We start from the raw sequence: 19141 nt of genomic DNA on the forward strand, positions 1-19141 counted from the left end.
TTTCCGAGCATTGAATGGACTCGTCCAACTTGGGCTGTGCTGTCAGACCCTCCCTCCCAAATTACTTCTGCCAACTTCTCCTTACGCGCCGCTAAATGACTTATGCGAGCGAACAAACTCTACCTGTGCAGTAGAAAATTAGAGGGAAATTTTCATTCCAAAGGAGGAATTTTTTTTTTCCTCTACACAATGTGACTCAGCTGCTGGCCTGCCACTTTGTTGTTGTTGTAAATGTTGCAAAAGGCAGATTATGTAGGTTACAAGTGAATTGTCTTGTGCAGTTTCTGTACTTTTTGCAGTTTTCTCATTTAGTTATTTATTATCCCATTCTTTTTTATATTTTATTAACCCATGTTTTACAGACATGTCTGATGGTACAATTGTCTGAGTCATTTCACTGCACTAGTGCAACAACAGACACAAATAAAGTCCGTCTTTACAAGGAATGCTACTTACCAATGGGTTTTACGTGGACTGGTAATCCAAGTTGTCCTGGTCTGTGGCAAACAACTTACAAATGCAGCAATGGCACCAGCAAAATTGAAAAGACACTTAACTACAAATCACAGCAATATGATACGTAAAAGTGCTGATTATTTTAAATGAATATTAGAATCTCAAAACAAAGTAATGCTTTTGTTAATAAAGTCACAGTCAGTAAAAGGAAAGAGGAAGCAAGTTATTTAGTAGCAGAACTTACTACCCAGAAAAGAAAATGTCACACAGTTGGTGAGAACCTAATATGTTAAGACGAGATGCGGTATGAGAAATTGAAAAGGTTTCCTTCGCAAACAGTACCATAAATTGAATTTATGATGACATGTCACATAATGCTGAGGAGGTTTTGTGTGTTAAACTGAAAAAAAAACAGCTTCACTATCCAGGTTGATGAATCAACAGATTTCACCAATAATGTCATGTTGTAGGATTTTTAAGATTTGTAACTGATGGTGAAATTCAAGAAAACTTTTCTGTTGCAAAGTGCTGCCCGAAACAAGTATAGGTCAAAATATATTTAGTGTTTTGTCTTTATGTCTGGAAATAAAAGGTCTGTCTTGGAGGAACTGTGTTGCTTTGGCCTATGGTTTTTAGGAACTTTGCTATCCAACATTGCCAATAAATTTTCATGTTGTAGATAGCATTAATTAAAATCAACTTACAACTTTTATTTAAATTAATTCTACCGAGCCTACCCTTAGAAAAATTAAATCCCATTTGGCTTAAGACAGTTATTTAACAGAAATGTATTATGTTTGCTTTATGAGTTTTTAAAATTCATGAAAGCGAAAGAAAGATTAATTCCAAGAAAGGTAAGATAAGCTTAACTACCTACCTTTTTAAAGAAAGGTTGGCTAAAAATTTATTCTCTACTCAAAAGAGCATTGACAATTATTTTTAGATTATTATATCTACAATTTATTGATCATACCAACTTACCGTGAGCTGTAGATACTATATATTTATATTTTGCACAGGGATTCCCTGAGGCCTGAAATTTATTTTAAGAGTTTTTCCTGGGCAAAAAAGTTGAGAAAGACTGTCTTACAGTGTCATCTAATCCAAACTGTGCACTATAATTCTGTACCCATGTTCAATTATTTCTTTTTGCCTATTTAAGACTTTTTTTGGCAATAGAGATGAGACGTCCTGAAAGAACAAATTCATTAGCATTATGACACCTCATCAGAGCTGGGGAATGCTGATGTGCCCAACAGCAATAGGCTTTGCTCTTTAGGAGAGATCTCTCACCATGCTCCTTAGTCTACTGCTATTAGTATTTTCTGAAAAACATGACGGAAGATATCTACAAATATTTGACAATTTTCAGACTTCATTTTTTCTTACACATGAACTATATTGATGAACTTTAAGTGAAGAGACTCTTACCAGTCATTGGTGAGAGGTCAGCATTCACACTAAACAGGTCCAAGATGCCAAGGCCAGCCAGGATCTCCTTCAGATCAATATTCTGCATCACCTTAAATCTAGTGACATAGGTTAATATATGTAAAAACTCAAACAATAATGAACAAAAGTACAATATAAAAGCATTCTTACAGCAAATATCTAACACTATATTCAATTTTGCAAAGAATAATAAATATTTTATTGAGAACTAAGAGCCACAGTGGTGGCAAATGCACTGCTACATAATACAATTTCAAACCAATCAACTTATCAGTTGATTTGATGGAAATTGCATTCTCAGTTCTGTATCTTGGCTTTGAATCCTCTACAAATGCTTTTAAGGTCTGTGACAGCTGGTGATGCTTAAAATACACCCGCATGAACATACAAGATTTGCTGTGCTATTGATGCTATTTATTGTTACAGTAAATGCTGGACAACTTGAATTGGATATTTTAGTCACCAAATTTGCAAGGTTAATTGGTGAATGAAAAACAAAGAGTAACTGTCTTCTAATCAATCCCACACTCTGAATTCAATTTGAAATAACTGGAACAGAAATTATTCAATACCTTTGAGCATATGGTCCGCTATTTTGAAATACAAGTTGCATTTTAAGTATCTTCGGTTCTTTAAGAACTTAATACTAATTAGTTCTTCCTCACAATATTTTAGATTAAGAGAAAGTTAATGGCGCAGTAAGTATCCGTCGATACAAGGTACCTATCTAGGCAATTTTTGAATGGGATGAAGATTTCGGCCTGATCAATCCTTCAGGAAAAAAAGTCACTCTGGTTAAAAAAAATCCTCATCTACCACTAACTTGTTTTTCTTTTTATGCTTATCTGCTTTAAAAATGCCATTTATAGTTACTCCATTTGGGATCTCAATTTCAAACACCCAAGTCTCCCTTCAGACTCCTCTGCTCCAACCAAAAGTGCCAGTCGAATCTTAGCACATACATTCAAATTTCACTCCCAAGAACATCTTAATAAATCTCATCTACATCATCTTCTATGCAAACCCATCTTTTCTGTAACATGCCCACCAGAAATGAATACAGCACACGAGCTGTGGTCTAAATATGGTTTCCTAAGCGCAACCTCCCCATCTTCACTTTCCACACCTACAGATAACAAGAGAAAGAATCCAGAATGCCCACTTAACCACCAGATTAACATGCTGAGCTACCTTTAGGAACTGGAATAGGCATGGAGGACAATTAAGCAGACTCTCTGTGCCCAGAGACAGCAGGCAAGGTTTGCAAGTCCTCTGACAACAAGATCCTGTAGCCTTATCCTGGAAGACCCCCGAGTCTTTAATAGGAAGGCAAGATGGAGTGAGAGTTGTATCTGCCATCAAAACCTGAAGTTTATTTGTGTTTTTTTTTTACAAATTTTACCTGTCTGCAATATTCCAAAACATTTAAAGACTATTAAAATTTCTGTAAACAAAGATTTAAAAAGCAATAAGTACACCTTAAATACAAGAAAAAGTCAAAAGAAGAATAATTTCCCATTCAGCAAAGCAATGGAATTTGCCATCGGGCAACACAGAGTCCAGTGATGGAGCAGAGCAATGTGCCGACAGCCAGAAATTTCTGGGCCTCTGGTGGACCTTCAGAGCCCTGGGCAGCAGCTGGAAGCAGATGTTTTCCTGCTCAGCAGCAGCTACAAACAAACGTTTTCTTCTGACACATCAGACCACAATCAGCACACCTCACCCTCACGATCACTAAACTTCATATGCTTCAAAATAACTGGGTAAACATATTAGTCATGGTACTGATTTTTATTCCATTACAAATTCCTCACCTTGGCAGAAACACTTCAACCTTCTGCTTCTTCACAGAGCTTGCCCATTCATTAATTAGTTGGGTTTTAATAAGGGGTTCCAAGGTGGCTAGTTGTACTTCCTGTCTTGGGAGAACTATCATCATACTCAGTTTGTCACCAAGGTAAGGCATTTCTAAGACCTGGTAAACTCCTCCCACCTCATTGGAGCCATCACTGAACTCACCTAGAAACAAAAACAAAATGCATCTACATATAATTCACAACCTCTGACTGTCAATGAAATGCAGTTTAAACAATAGCTGAACACTTTTTATTGAACACACAAGAACACAACACAAGATATAGGAGCAGGAGTAGGCTATCCGGCCCATTGAGCCTGCCCTGCCATTCAATAAGATCATGGCGGGTCGGTCTGTAAACTCAGCTCCATCTCCCTGCCTTTTCTCCATAACCCTTTATTTCCCTACTATGTAAAAATCTATCTAGCTGTTTCTTAAGTATATTTAGTGAGGAAGCCTCATCTGCTTCCCTGGGCAGAGAATTCCACGGATTCACCACTCTCTGGGAAAAACGGTTTCTCCTCATCTCCAACCTAAATCTTCTCCCCTGAAACTTGAGGCAATGTCCCCTAGTTCTAGTCTCACCTACCAATGGAAACAACTTTCCTACTTCTATCTTATCAAAATTTTGTATGTTTCTACAAGATCCCCACTCATTCTTCTGAACTCCAGAGATTATCGTCCCAGGCTTTTACATGAAGGACAACTATCGGCCAGGACTAGAAAGAATTCTGTGGCAGTTCTTTGAAATATAGCCATTGAAACTATGTTCATTTACGTGGCTCTTTCAAAAGGCAATACCTCCAGGAGTGCTACATAGCCTCACAACTGCATTGCAACAGCCACCTGGATTTGTACTCTCCTCTCTGGAGTGGAACTTAAACTCTTGACTACCAACTTTGTAGGACTCTTTCTTCTGAAAGAATCCCAGCTTGTAGAATGAATTGCAGTAAAATAATGAAACAGAGGGAGAGAGAAAGGTGGCAGAGAGGAGGGAGAAAGCAGAGGAGAAAGATAAAGCAAAATGAGAGAAAAGTAGAAATTGAAGGCAGAACACAACAAATAGGATGGTTTGAGCAAAATCAAAGCCATTGTGGATTTGGTGTCACATTCAGAATTCACCTTCCATCGAATATCTGTACCACTCGGTAGTTACTATTTCACTGTAATATAGTACCTCACTAAGTGGTTAAATGCACTGAAACATGGAAACAAAAACTCATTGTGTTCATTTCAGCAGAGTGTTGCTATACAAGGCTATATAACCAAAGAAAGTTAGGAAACAAAGAAATACTATTCTCTACCAAATTTGTACTTTCACTCCCAATGACAAGGCAGCTGAATGGAAAGGTCAGTTTTAATTGACAGTGCAAAATAACTAAACGTTTGCAAACCGTAGAAGAAGTCATCTTGTTGATGCATCATGGGTATCTGTATTTCACTTTCATCGTCTTTGGTAAAAGGGAAAGTGTGTGTATGCTCTGCTCTGAATGGAGACTTCCAGTTTCCTTTAAAATAAATTGCATTGACAAGGACTATGCGGGCCAAAGCATTCAAGTCCTTCTCTGATAAAAGGTTCTGTATTTTGCCTGTGTAGATAAAAGAAAAGATTATTTTACAAATATACAAATCAAACAGGGATCTACATTGTACACCCAAACTAAATCATTTCAATTATGTTGCAAATTTAGCTGCCGTTAATGTTCCACAGCTGGTTGCAAAACTGGAAGTGATTCCTAGATGCTCTGGGAATGAAATTTCTGGCTTCCAAATTGAAAATCATTTTGCAACAATGATCCCCAAAACATTAAGAGTTGCGTGCAGGAATGAATGCTCCTGATGAGGAATAAGGTGGCAATCAACAGATTTATTGTCCTGGATTGTGTTGATTCTATTGAGTATTGCAGCTCTCATGTAAATCCAGGCATATTCCTTCACATTTATAGCTTTTACTTCATGAAGGGCAAATGAGGTTTGATGAATGAGATAGAGATTCCAGTCCTGAATCTGCTCCTGTAGCAATACCATATATGCAGCTAGCTCAGTTGAGCACCTCCGCTCCGTCCGCCACAACAGACAGGATCTCCCAGTAGCCACCCACTTCAACTCTGCTTCCCACTCCCATTCAGATATGTCCATACATGGCCTCCTCTACTGCCATGATGAGGCTAAACTCAGGTTGGAGGAGCAACACCTCATATACCGTCTAGGTAGTCTCCAGCCCCTTGGTATGAACATAGAATTCTCCAACTTCTGGTAAGTCCCTCCCTCTCCCTTCCTCTATCCCTATGTCACTCTGCCCCCTCCTCCAGCTGCCTACTACCTTCCTTATGGTTCCGCCTCCTTCTACTACCCATTGTGTTTTCCCCTGTTCCTTCTTCACCTTTCCTGCCTATCACCTCCCTGCCTCCCCTCCCCCACCCCTTTATCTTTCCCCTTATTGGTTTTTTCACCTGGAACCTACCAGCCTTCTCCTTCCCACTCTCTCCCCACCTTCTTTATAGGGCCTCTGCCCCTTCCCTCTGCAGTCCTGACAAAGGGTTCCGGCCCGAAACATCGAGTGATCTTCTTCACAGATGCTGCCCGACCTGCTGAGTTCCGAGTGTAGCTCAGTCAAGTTTCTTGCTAATGGTGTCTCTCAGGATAAGGATGGCAGAAGAATGTCAGTGATGCCATTGAATACCAAGGGAAGAGGGCTATGTTTACTTACCAGATGTTCTGGTCTACTCATGTCAATTCACTATCTCCCAGCTTAGCCAAGCAACATATTGCCATATTTACAATTCTGGAAACTTATCTTTTAGTGAATGCCCTAAGTCTTCTACCATCACCATCCTTGGGCATTCCACATTCAATTGATACAATACACTCAGCAGCAAAAGCACTTGCACGAATCTGAACACGGACTCTGATAACTCCAGACGTCAGGTCAAAGAAACCATCATTTTCAACCTCTGTGTTAAATAGAACTCAGAATCACTGAGTGCAACAAGGAAACTGATAAAGTCCAAGTGGAAAGTTTACTGGTCATTGCTAAGATTGTCTTAACTATATAACCCAGTTGGACCTCGAAAGATATAGATGCCAGAAACAGCATGTGGCAAATAATGAGTGTACCAATTTATGTTAGTAAGAAAACCATACAGGCTGTTTAGCAAATACCATTTGGATTAAACAGGAACCAGAAAATGACAATCTCCACTTCGCCCAGTGGCATTACCATCATTAAAATCAGCATCATCATTATCCTCTAGGTTATCTCAGGGGTCTGGAAACCAGACAACCAGGTCAGAAAGTGAGGGGATTGAGGGGAAGGAAGATGTATGGCCAGTAAGTCAGTGAGGATCTATATTTCAAAGTTTCATAGATCTTGCTTTTATTAGTTGAGGCATTCAGTGCAAGAGTAGGGGAAAGTTATTTTTCAGCTATATAAAACTCGTATTAGACCACATGTGGAGATTCGCATTCAACTCTGGTTGTCTTTGTACAGGAAAGATAGAGAGAGGTCAGAAGAGGCTTTACGAGGATACTGCCTGGATTAGAGGGCAGGTACTAGGAGAGGTTGGACAAACCAGGGTTGTTTCCTCCAAAGTGACAGAGGCCGAGAGCTTACCTGGAAGAAATTTACAGGATAGAGTCATAGAGTGACGTAATACTGCAATGGATAATCCGGGACCAAGGTACAAAACACAGTACCAACAGTCATACATAGAACAAGGCACATTTTGGACATAAGATAGCAGCAAACAGAGTCACATAAAAAAAAACCCAAATCCCTGATTCCCTGGTTGTTGCCGGCAAAAAGAAGCCCGTAGCAGTCTGCAGATGAACACATTCCAGCCTGTCTTCCACCGATTCCTGTATTGTTCTCATCTTCCATGTTATTATCACTGACAGGAAACGTAACTGGGGCAGTTGCGCTAGTGAATTGGTTGAAGGAGTAGATGAAGATCTAATTCTCTTCCCAACACACCCACCCCTCATGAAGCACCGGCAGTAAAAGCGAAGGAATACTTTCCACTTGCCTGGATCCACACAAGTTCCACAGCAGTGAGGACATTTAACGCAATACACTCATTTTCACCACACTACAAGAACATATTCATCATTCACCAATCATTATTGCAAGGTTTTCCAATTTACAAGCCACTAATTTCATTTTTAAAGCAGCAAATATTAATTCCAATTTGGCAAGTTAAATTTTTGCATATCCCATGTATGTGATGGGGAGAAACATCGTAATCTGGCAATACTCACTAGCAGTTCGATTCTTTACCCATTCATTGATAAGATCAGCCACTGAAGAAGGATGGTTGAAGTCAACGTTTTCAGCATTGGCACTGAAATATCTGTTCAGCATTTGTAGGTAATTGTCACTTAGTTGAAATCCTTCCTGCACAAACAACGAGTTGGCAACTTCCATTACATACTGCTGATGATCTGCTTTCATTGATTGAGAAAGATCATGGAAGAAGCCAAATTCTTCACCTGTGCAGAACGAATTAACAATTTTATACAATATACTCCATAATAATACACATCACTATTGGGACATTTCACATTTTCAAGGTTTTCCACATTAAGAAAACTTCATACAAGTAAGAGGCAAGAATGGAAGTAGATTCTCAGGGGTAAACATGAAAATCAGAAACATCTCAACTTTTAAGCAGAAGAAACAAAGAAATGAATGGAAATGTAGTACAAAGGAATACCACTTTTCCTCACAGAACTTAACTGCAGAACAAGCTATTTTGGCTACATAGCAGCTGTCATCATTGCATGAATAATGGATTAAATACATTTAAATTCCTATCGTCCATTCACGGTAACATACCCAAGTTCAATATAACTCCTCAACACAATAGAAAAGGACAATAAATTGAGCTCAGCAGGAGCAGTGTTTGAGTTCTACAATGAATTCGAGAAAATAAGATTATGGTTTGTGCATTCAGGCAAGCGATACCTTGTGCCAGATGCTATATTGTTCAGGATGCCAGGGCATACAGCAGACAACCAGAAGTATGCAAAAAGCAAATAGATGATACATCAGTTAGTCTGTATACGTGTCTCACATCACTGAAAGTGATCAATTATAGGATAGTTGCTGACCAATTTGTTCTACTGTTCAAAATAAATTTATTATCAAAGTATGTACATGTCACTATATACTACTTTGAAATTTATTTTCCTGCAGGCATTTGCTGTAGAACAAAGAAATAGAACTGAATCACTAAAAAAAACTACACGCAAAGACAAGCAATCAATGTGCAAAAAGACTAATAGTACAAATACAAAAACACAAGAATCTAATGATTTCTTATTTTCTGAAGTCACTCTAGAAGAGGAATTTGACAAATGCTGAAGAATTTTTTTTTCTGAATTCAAGATTTCACCACAAACAAGTTGTTCAAAGACACTGATGAAATTGTTAGCACCTACTAGAGTGCAGATCGAATTGGAGGATGAGCAGAACAAAATGCTGGAGTCCGCATTGGAACATGGAGCAGCAGGCTGTTGACATCACATGGATTATCTTGCGGGTACCAAACATCAATTTTGCTCCATAGAAAATTCAACATTGATTGAATTCCCTCAATTTCTACTTGATGCTTTAGCAACATGCAGATATGTGCCTACTTAGGAGTTACTGAGGATATTCTATTCTTCACATCCTGATGTCAATTAAATAAGAAAAATCTTTATAATGAGCAAGTAGCTTGATGCCTACATTGTAACCAATAGGTGCAGGATAAGGACACAATTTCCATCCCAGTTTCTGGGTGCATCAAATACAATTCCAAAAAAAAAGCCCTTTATTAGCAACTCTTGTTGAAATGAGGCAGGCACCTACAATAATTCAAGCTACAAATGATTTTTTTAAAGAATTTTTCAATGGTACAAGTCGTGATTGGCTGATAAAAAGTTTTCAAGAGCACTAGTCACGTAACCTTGGATCAAGACAATGAAGCCATATCCTTGGGAGCTAGTTCTTGGAAACAGCAGCTTCAAGAATCTCAATACGGGATTAGTTTACGCTGCTTGATGAATATCTAAAATTCAAGAATTGTTACGGCACAAAAGAAAGTCATTCAGCCATTTTGTCTCTGCCAGATCTCTAAAATGACTCTTTAGTTTCAATCTGTAGCATTTTCTATTGGAGCCTTTCAAATTTTTTTTAATCATGTACTTATCCAGTCCCTCTGCAAGACCACAAAGGATCCTGCCTCCACTATATTTTCAGGCAGTGCATTCCAGTGTAAACACTTGCTACATAAAATATTGTTTCCTTTATGCTGCCTTTAATTTAAATACTGTAGTGTTGCTCTCACTACTCACTCTGACCAGACCCCTCATCATTTTATTGCTTCTCAGCCTTTGCTAAAGAAAACTATTCAAGCTTCTCTAATCCAACTGTAAAATTGCATCTTACGAACTATTTTCCTGAACCTTTCCTGGACACTTTCTAATAACTTCACATCTTTCCTTCAATCTGATGATCAGAACTGAACACAACATTCCAGATGAAGCTAGACCAGTTCAGAAAAACATTCCTGCTTTTATGCTCCATGTTTCAATTTCTGAAGCCCAGGATATATGTCTTACTAGTTGTTTTCTTTAAATCTGCACTGCCACTTTCAGTAATTTATACAAATATACTTCCAGGTACTATTGCATTAATGCTTGCTTCAGAAGGGTAAATACAACTTTTAAGTTAACGAATTTGACACTTGCAGCTAATTTTTATAGGTACATATTATAAATCTACTGAACAAAAACAATTACATATGGCAAGGTTTACCTCTTTGTGTGGAATTGGAGCCCGTAACGTGTTGAATTTGCTCAAGGGTTGTACCAGCAGCTCCAATCTCAATCATTCCCAAAGCAATGATGATACTGAAGGGGGAGTAAAAAATATTTTCATCTTTCTGTATTGACCTCAAGTGATGGTAAACCTTGACAGAAAAGTCAGTAGTGGTATTATCCTGGATGTCTCCATTTACTGTCACATATTCCACAATCAGAAGGATTAGGATTCCTGGCAATTTTGTCATCTTTATTTAATTTCCAAACCTACAGGAAATGGAAAGGCAGAGAACATCATAAAAAATTAAAATACAACATCTGAAAAGCACTATTTCAAAGCAATTTTGTCAACTGGCAAATGGTGCAATAAGATGTATAATTGATATAATAACCAAAGAGTAGAGTGGAGATGGATTCGACTTAATGTCAACAAAGAACAATAAGAACTCTACCGAATATGTTTAAATTAAAATCAATAAATTGATTCAAAAAATAAGCCAAGGATTCCTGTGATTCTTTTTCAGTTTTCACCAAGGAAAAAAAAAATTCCTGACATTTACGTTGTGTGTCACGCTAAGAAATATCTCAACACATTTAATAAAAATAAGTTAGCTTGAATTTACAGAATGGAGAAACTGCAGGGGCTATGACAGTAACTGTTTGGATATGAGCTTTCCATCTCCTATTAAATAAAATTTGTGATGTGTAACTTAAAATTTTAATACAGTTGACAATGTTTCATCCAGCCACAATCAGATAGTATCTTGAAATATCATTTTGGATAAATTCTGTCCAATAACATTATCGCTCAACAGCAATTTACACCATCTCCACTAAAAATGTGTGGCTGAGGGGCTTCAGGTTCTTGGATCATTGTGATCTCTTCTGGGGCAGGTATGACCTGTACAAAAGAGACGGATTGCACCTGAACCTGAGGGGGACCAATATTCTTGCAGGCAGGTTTGTTAGAGCAGTTGGAGAGGGTTTAAACTAATTTAGCAGGGGGGTTGGAACCAGAGTGAAGGGACTGAGGATAGAGCGGATGGTCAGACTGTCAGGAAGGGCAGACAAGTCAACAGGCAGAGTATCAAAACATTAGGGATGTAGAATCAGAAAGGACAGCAAATACAGTACTCAAAGTGTTGTATCTAAATGTGAGTAGTACTAGGAATAAGGTGGATGATCTTGTTGTACTATTACAGATTGCTAGGTATGATGTTGTAGCCATCACTGAATTGAGGCTGAAGCATGGTGGTAGTTGGAAGCTGAATGTCCAAAGTTACATGTTATATCGGAGGGATAGGAAGGTAAGCAGAGGGGCTGGTGTGGCTCTACTGGTAAAGAATGGCATCAAATCAGTAGAAAGATGTGACATAGGATCAGAAGATATTGAATCCTTGTGGGTTGAGTTAAGAAACTGCAAGTGTAAAAGGATATGGATGGCAGTTATATACAGGCCTCCCAACGGTGGCTGGGAGGTGGACCACAGGTTACAACAGGAAATAGAAAAGGGGAGTCAAAAGGGCAATGTTATGGTAGTCATGGGAGATTTTAACATGCAAGTCAATTGGGAAAATCAGGTTGGTAATGGATCTCAAGAGAGTGAGTTAGTTGAATACCTAAGAGACGGTTTTTCTGAGCAGTTTGTCATTGGGCCTACCAGGGCAGTGGTCCCCAACCTCCGGGCCATGAAGCATGCAGGGGTGCAGTGGTAGCCGGAGCGCACCCAGCACATCTTTAAGAAAAAAGCCGAAATAAACAAGCTAATTAATTAGGTGCCGCCTGGCACGTAAATGTCGGCCCAGATCAGAGGCAATTGTCGATTTCACTTGCTCTACGCGATGTTCACTCCTCTTTCCAGAGCTCTAGAGCCTTTAGCTGTTCCATTGTTTGATCAATTTAAACGCCAGCCCAGACAGGCTGAAAAGACGCGGCTGTCAGGATCAAGGTGACATGTTGAAACTGCACAAACTTCTAATAAAGTATAGGCACTGCCGTGTTTTCTTTGTAATGACAGTTACGTGCTGGTCCCAGGACAGATCCTCTGACACTTTGCAGAGAGAGAAACATTGATCCTTAATGCCAAAGAATTTAAAGTTATTGACCCTCTCCACCTCAGTTCCTCCAATGAAGATTGGCTTCTGGGCAGCACCTAATTAATTAGCTTGTTTATTTCGACTTTTTTCTTAAAGATGTGCTGGGTGTGCTCCCCTGCATGCTTTGCGGCCTGGAGATTGGGGACCACTGTACTAGGGGGATCAGCTAGATTGGATTGGGTGTTATGGAATGAACCAGAGGCGATTAGGGAGCTTAAGGTAAAAGAACCCTTAGGAATCAGTGATCACAATATGATTGAGCTCAACTTGAAATTTCATAGGGAGAAAGAAAAGTCTGATGTAGCAGTATTTCAGTGGAGTAAGGGGAATTACAGTGGTATGAGAGAGGAGTTGGCCAAAGTAAATTGGAAGGAGCTGCTGGCAGGGATGTCAGCAGAGCAGCAATGGCATGAGTTTCTGGGAAAAATGAAGAAGGTGCATGTATTCCAAAAATGAAGAAATACTCAAATGGTAAAATAGTACAACCGTGGCTGACAAGGGAGGTCAAAGCTAACGTAAAAGCAAAAGAAAGGGCATTCAAAAAAGCAAAAATTAATGGGAAGACAGAGGATTGGGAATTTTTAAAAAATCTGCAGAAAGCAACTAAAAAAAAATCATTAGAAGGGAAAAGATGAAATATGAAAGCAGGCTAGCAAATAATAACAAAGTGGATAGTAAAAGTTTTTTTTCAACCATGTTAAAAATAAAAGACACGAGAGTGGATATAGGACTGCTAGGAAATCAGGCAGGAGAAATAATAACGGGGGACAAGGAGATGGCTGATGAACTAAATGAGTATGTGGAAGACACTAGCAGTATGCCTGATGTTGTAGTATGTGAAGGTGCTCAAAAAGCTGAAAGACCTAAAGGTACACAAGTCACTTGGACCGGATGAACTGCACCCTAGGGTTCTGAAAGAGGTAGCGTTAGAGATTAGATTATTAGATTAGATTATGAGGACACGCAGTCCTCTTTTATTGTCATTTAGTAATGCATGCATTAAGAAATGATACAATGTTTTTCTAGAATGATATCACAGAAACAGAAACAGATTGTGGTGGCATTAGAAATGGTCTTTCAAAAATCATTGGGCTCTGGTATGGTGCCAGAGGACTGGAAAATTACAGATGTTACTCCTCTCTAAGAAAGGAGGAAGGCGCAGAAAGGAAATTATAGACCAGCTAGCCTGACCTCAGCGGTTGGGAGAATGTTAAGAGTCAATTGTTTGGGATGAGGTAATAGAGTATTTGGTGACACAGGACAAGATAGCACGAAGTCAAGGAAAACCCTACCTGACGAAGCTGTTGGAATTCTTTGAAGAGATTACAAGTAGGGTAGATAAAGGGGATGCAGTGGATGTTGTATATTTGGACTTTCAGAAGGCCTTTATCAAGGTGCCACGCATGAGGCTGCTTACCAAGTTAAGAGCCCGTGGTATTACAGGAAAGTTACTAAACATGGTTAGAGCATTGGCTGATTGGTAGGAGGCAGAGAATGGGAATAAAAGGATCCTTTTCTGGTTGGCTACCAGTGACTAGTGCTGTTCTGCAGGGGTTGGTGTTGGAACCACTTCTTTTTATGCTGTTTATAAATGATTAAGATGATGGAATTGATGGCTTTGTTGCCAAGTTTGCAGATGATACAAAGATTGGTGGAGGGGTAGGTGGTGTTAAGGAAACAAGTAGGATTCAGAATGACTTAGACAGGTTAGGAGAATGGGCAAGAAAGTGGCAAATGAAATGCAATGTTGGAAAATGTATGGTCATGCACTTTGGTAGTAGAAATAAATGTGCAGACAATTGCTAAACGGGGAGAAAATCCAAAAATCTGAGATGCATAGGGACTTGGGAGTCCTTGTGTAGAACACCCTAAACTTGCAGGTAGAGTCGGTGGTGAGGAAGGCAAGTGCAATGTCAGGATTCATTTCAAGAGGTCCAGAATACAAGAGCAAGGATGTGATGCTTTAGAAGGCACTGGTGAGGCCTCACTTTGAGCATTGTGAACAGTTTTGGACCCCTCATCTTAGAAAAGATGTGCTGGCGTTGGAGAAGGTCCAGAGGAGGTTCACAAGAATGATTTCAGGGTTATTGTAAAGGGTTATGAAAGGGCTATTGTACGAGGAACGTTTGATGGCTCTGAGTCTGTACTCACTGGAATTCAGAAGGACGAGGGGAAATCTCATTGAAACCTTTTGAATGTTGAAAGGCCTAGACAGAGTAGATGTGGAAAGGATGTTTCCCATGGTGGGAGAGTTGAGGACAAGAGGGCCCAGCCTCAGGATAGAAGGCGCCCTTTCAAATAGAGATAGAACCATAGAACACTACAGCACAGAAAACAGGCTTTTCGGCCCTTCTACTCTGTGCCAAAACATTATTCCACTAGTCCCATTGACCTGCATCCAATCCATAACCCTCCAGACCTCTTCCATCCATGTACCTATCCAATTTATTCTTAAAACTTAAGATGCGGAGAAATTTCTTTAGTCAAAGGTTGGTGAATTTGGTGAATTTGTGGAATTTGTTGCCACAGGCTGCTGTGGAGGTCAGGTCCTTGGGTGTATTTGAGGCAGAGATTGATAGGTTCTTGATTGGAAATGGCATCAAAGGTTAAGAGGAGAAGGCTGGGAACTGGGGTTGAGGAGGATTAAAAAAAGGATCAGCCATGATTGAATGGCGGAGCAGACTTTATGGGCCAGATGGCCTAATTCTACTCCTATGTCTTATGGTCTAAAACTGATGCAGAATGAACAAGTTAAATATCTTCTATGTCAATGATGTCTTGGTTCTACTGTCTGAAAATCTCTTCTACTTCTCCACCTCTCATGCTGAAGATCACTTTATACCCTATATTTCTGACAATACTTCTGGTTATCCTTACAACTCCCTCCTTCATCTCAATGAAAATTTGTGACTGACAATACATTTCTCTGCAGTATCTTCTGATTTTTTTTGCCGTAATGTATAGAAGGTGTTACATCAATAAAAGTTGCTTTTTGGTCCAGCAACACTTCTTTTGATGGGATAGTAATAATTATTTTAATTCTGGCACAATATCAACTACCTTTTTTTCATTTTATAATGTAAAGCAGCAGCCTTATTGCAAGAGGAGCTCTGTTGATTTAAAGCTAGTGCACAGAGAAAAGGAAGCAAGGAAACACTTTATTCATCTTTCAAGGCGATACAAACAACAGGAGGGACTAATCCCACATGGGAATTGTTAAAAGAGAAAAAAATAACACAATCTCAGTCAAACATTTACATAAGGATACTGTACCTCCTTGAATGCTTCATTTCAGAAAAAGGTAATAATTTCATTATTTTTAAATAACCATTCCTTTAAGGACTATTTATGATACAAGAGGTTCTTACCTTAGGTTGTTAACGTTAAATAATTCTACATACAAGAATATTTTATCATGACTAAATTTTCCCTACGTATAGTTAGTACCATAGTCATATTGATGCTTCTCTTCTTAAGTGCATGATTCCTCAAGTGGAAAAATACCACGAAAATTAAGCCAACTATTTTCTAATTCAGCAGCGGCGCACGCATGCTGTTATGTTTCCTCGCTCCTTATCGAACAACTACAGAGCCCAGAAAAGTAGCATGTGATTTTAAATACTAAAATTATAATATTTAATAGACAGCACAGTTAAGAATTCGGTACTACACTAAAGGACGGTACTCAACGAGGCGAGAATTTCACCTGCTACAAAAACATCAAATTGCCGAAATTATTCATTTGCTCCTGCATCTTTTTCCACACCACGGAATATACTCGACTTGCAAGCGAAGCGAAGCGAATTTTTTTTTGTTCTTTACAAGATTACATTATTAGACATTTCAAAAATAAGGCATTTCAAAATCAGGAAATTAAACGAGGAGATAATTGAAAGTTATTACATTTCGTAACATTTCACTGACATTAAAAATACAAAACCAAATTTTCTTGACAAAAATCTAAATAACTCGACTCAACACAGGTGGATACGCATAACTTATCATATACAGTAGTTTGAAAATCTTTTCCACGTGATCCGATTCGCTTTTTGAAAGGTTTTTCTAAATAGTTTAATACTAAAATTCAGCAAGTAATAGTCAACAAGACCTATGCTAGTCAGACACAAAGCGAGGGCAACTTCACGATTAAAAACACTGCTAATTAATAAACCTGAGCAGCCCCTACATTCAAATCAACACACAATATATATGTTGATTATCTCTGTAACACTGGACCACTGTACGCTTCACTATACCACAAACAACTTTTATGAGGTGCAATTTCCATCTGACCACATTCTAGGACCGCTATTGGATTTCTACACACGATGTTGAAATGCAAAATGCAAAACACCCATACTTGCCTTCTGCGCTTAATAAATGCTGCAAAACCCTTACAGAGGATGCTTTCTACTGTCACATCGATTTCAGACACGGTATTTTGAAAGCCTTAGAATTATCTAACCTAAATTAAAATTCAGAGTGCTAGATTAAATAAAGCAATAGCTGGAGATGCCCAGAGCTTTCACATCCACATTAATCCTTAGAGGTTGGAACCAATAGAAAGCCGCCCAGGTCTGCAACCACTGCATCACTCTGCTCCCACGCTCACAGCGCCAGAGGCTCACGATCAGTGCAGCTTTTCATTCGATGCTTGGTACGTCAATCTCGATCTCGGGGAATGCGAATGACGCACAGTGGGCGTTGCCGCCTTTACCTCCTGGGTTCCAGGCTTGCAAGCGGAGAGTGTGTAGAACTACAAATCCCACAGGCCTTTGCGTGGCAGCAAATACGTGGCAATGATTGGACAGGTTTGATTGTCCTTCCGGTGGGGCCGACGTTCGGTTCGGTAAGTTTCCTTCTTTCGGTTTCAGAGGTGCGGTTGTTGTGAGGACGGAGTTGGCTGGAGACCCGACTGTTGTGTTTTAATTGGCTTCCGAGGCTGGATGTGTGTGTCCGTAAGTTCTTGTCACTGTTTTTGTTTACTCCTTCCCTTGAAAGGCCTGTTGAGTTTGCGACACGGCTTACACTCGGGAGGTGTCCGCCCAGGGTGGTGTGGGCCGAGGGGAACCGACACCTTCGGCTCCTCAGGCCCCTGTCTGTGAGGCTGTGAGTCCGAGCGGTGCAGCTGGCTGGAAGGATTAGCTGCAACTAGTAGTGTGGTTCTGGGCCTGATGACTGTAAGGAGTTTTAAACGATCGATTTGCGGAAGCGTTTTGTTAGTTGGAGCTGTTTGGATTGAGTTCGGGTAATCCAGCGGTTACTCGCTCTTAGTGTAGCCGTTTTCGACGTATAGGCGATGTTGGCTATGTTTTTTTTCCTCTTAATTGAGAGTCACTGGCTTTGAGTTTGCAAATACGGAAAAGTGTTGCACCTGGTGGAGCACAACATTTTAAAAGGGCGTGCGATAATTTGTAAAACATTGCAAACCAAACGAAACAACGCCTTGTGTCAGATGCATTTGCAGGTGTGTTTGCTTTGGAGCACGGGCGCCCGTTTGAGGAGAAAAGCCTGCTCCACAAGTGTTTCACGACGGTTTGGAATAGTATGAAATATAAAAGGTTAAGGAATCCTGACAAATTGCTGACTCACTATTTTAGAATAACTAGTAATTTACATCTCAGTTAATTTTTAGTTAACAATTATGCACATTTATTTTGATTAATCTTTAATCACGGATCCATCTTCATCTTGAAAATATTCGAAGGTGGTGTTTTTAAGGCTCCAAAGTGTCGTCTGCAGTTTCCAAAGAGGGCGAAACTTCAAATTGTCTATCTTAATTGGTTGATCCTTTGCCCCCAACCTGTAATAAACAGTGGCCTCTGCTTCTTGTTTCTCTCACAAGAGGCAGCATCCACCTTGTTCAGGTCACCTCTCGCCATTGTAAATACCAATGGATTGTACAGTTCCTTTCGACAACCTTCATTTTCCAGATATTAGTCTAGTAAATATTTCCAACACATCTGCATTTTTACTCAAGACTGGTACAGTGCCCTAAACTGAATGTGATTTCATTAATAGTCTATATTTGTAAAGTATGCACTTCTACTTTTTCCATTCCCTGAGCAATGAATTGTTTTCTGTTAGCTTTTCTAATTACAAAACTCTGAAGTGCACAATCTTCCGCTGTTCAGTTAATATCTAAGGGTGGGGAAGCACAGTTTCACACTTATCCCATTTTGTACTCTAGTTGGCATATCCTTGCCTGATCTGCATATCACCATAGTCTTGTCCCATTCACAAGTAACTTCTGATATGCTGAGAAAATTTGTGACCTTTTGGAGCTTTGAGTCATTATAGATGTGTTTTAATTATGATAAAATTGAGTTTGATCCCTGTAGCACAGCTGCATAACGTGTTGTCACATAAAAGATGAACTATTTATGTCCACCCTCTTCCCTGTTAGCCAGCGATCCTTCTGTCCATGCCATTACATTGGAACTCTGCCACCTTAGTTCTTTATTTTCCAAAGGGCATT

At 39.4% G+C, this 19141-nt stretch overlaps 2 protein-coding genes across 5 annotated transcripts in view; one reads left to right on the forward strand and one right to left on the reverse strand.

The window, feature by feature from the left end:
* The window catches only part of serpini1 (serpin peptidase inhibitor, clade I (neuroserpin), member 1), a 41609-nt gene extending 24323 nt beyond the window's left edge, over positions 1–17286 (reverse strand). Inside the window, exons 1-6 of the mRNA XM_063044880.1 lie at positions 17028–17286; positions 10563–10834; positions 8021–8251; positions 5158–5352; positions 3723–3927; positions 1888–1985 (exon numbers count right to left, since the gene is read on the reverse strand). Coding sequence (XP_062900950.1) covers positions 1888–1985; positions 3723–3927; positions 5158–5352; positions 8021–8251; positions 10563–10815 — 982 coding nt within the window. The 5' untranslated portion in view covers positions 10816–10834; positions 17028–17286. The remainder of the gene's footprint in view (positions 1–1887; positions 1986–3722; positions 3928–5157; positions 5353–8020; positions 8252–10562; positions 10835–17027) is intronic.
* A 188-nt stretch (positions 17287–17474) lies between these two features.
* The window catches only part of pdcd10a (programmed cell death 10a), a 48627-nt gene continuing 46960 nt past the window's right edge, over positions 17475–19141 (forward strand). For 2 of the 4 annotated variants that reach the window (XM_063045827.1, XM_063045829.1), the window contains exon 1: positions 17514–17621. The gene's annotated coding sequence lies outside the window, so the exon portion shown is untranslated. The other 2 variants (XM_063045828.1, XM_063045830.1) reach the window with 2 other exon arrangements.

The sequence above is a fragment of the Mobula hypostoma genome, chromosome 4 (assembly GCF_963921235.1).
Source record: "Mobula hypostoma chromosome 4, sMobHyp1.1, whole genome shotgun sequence".
Classification (NCBI taxonomy): Eukaryota; Metazoa; Chordata; class Chondrichthyes; order Myliobatiformes; family Myliobatidae; genus Mobula; species Mobula hypostoma.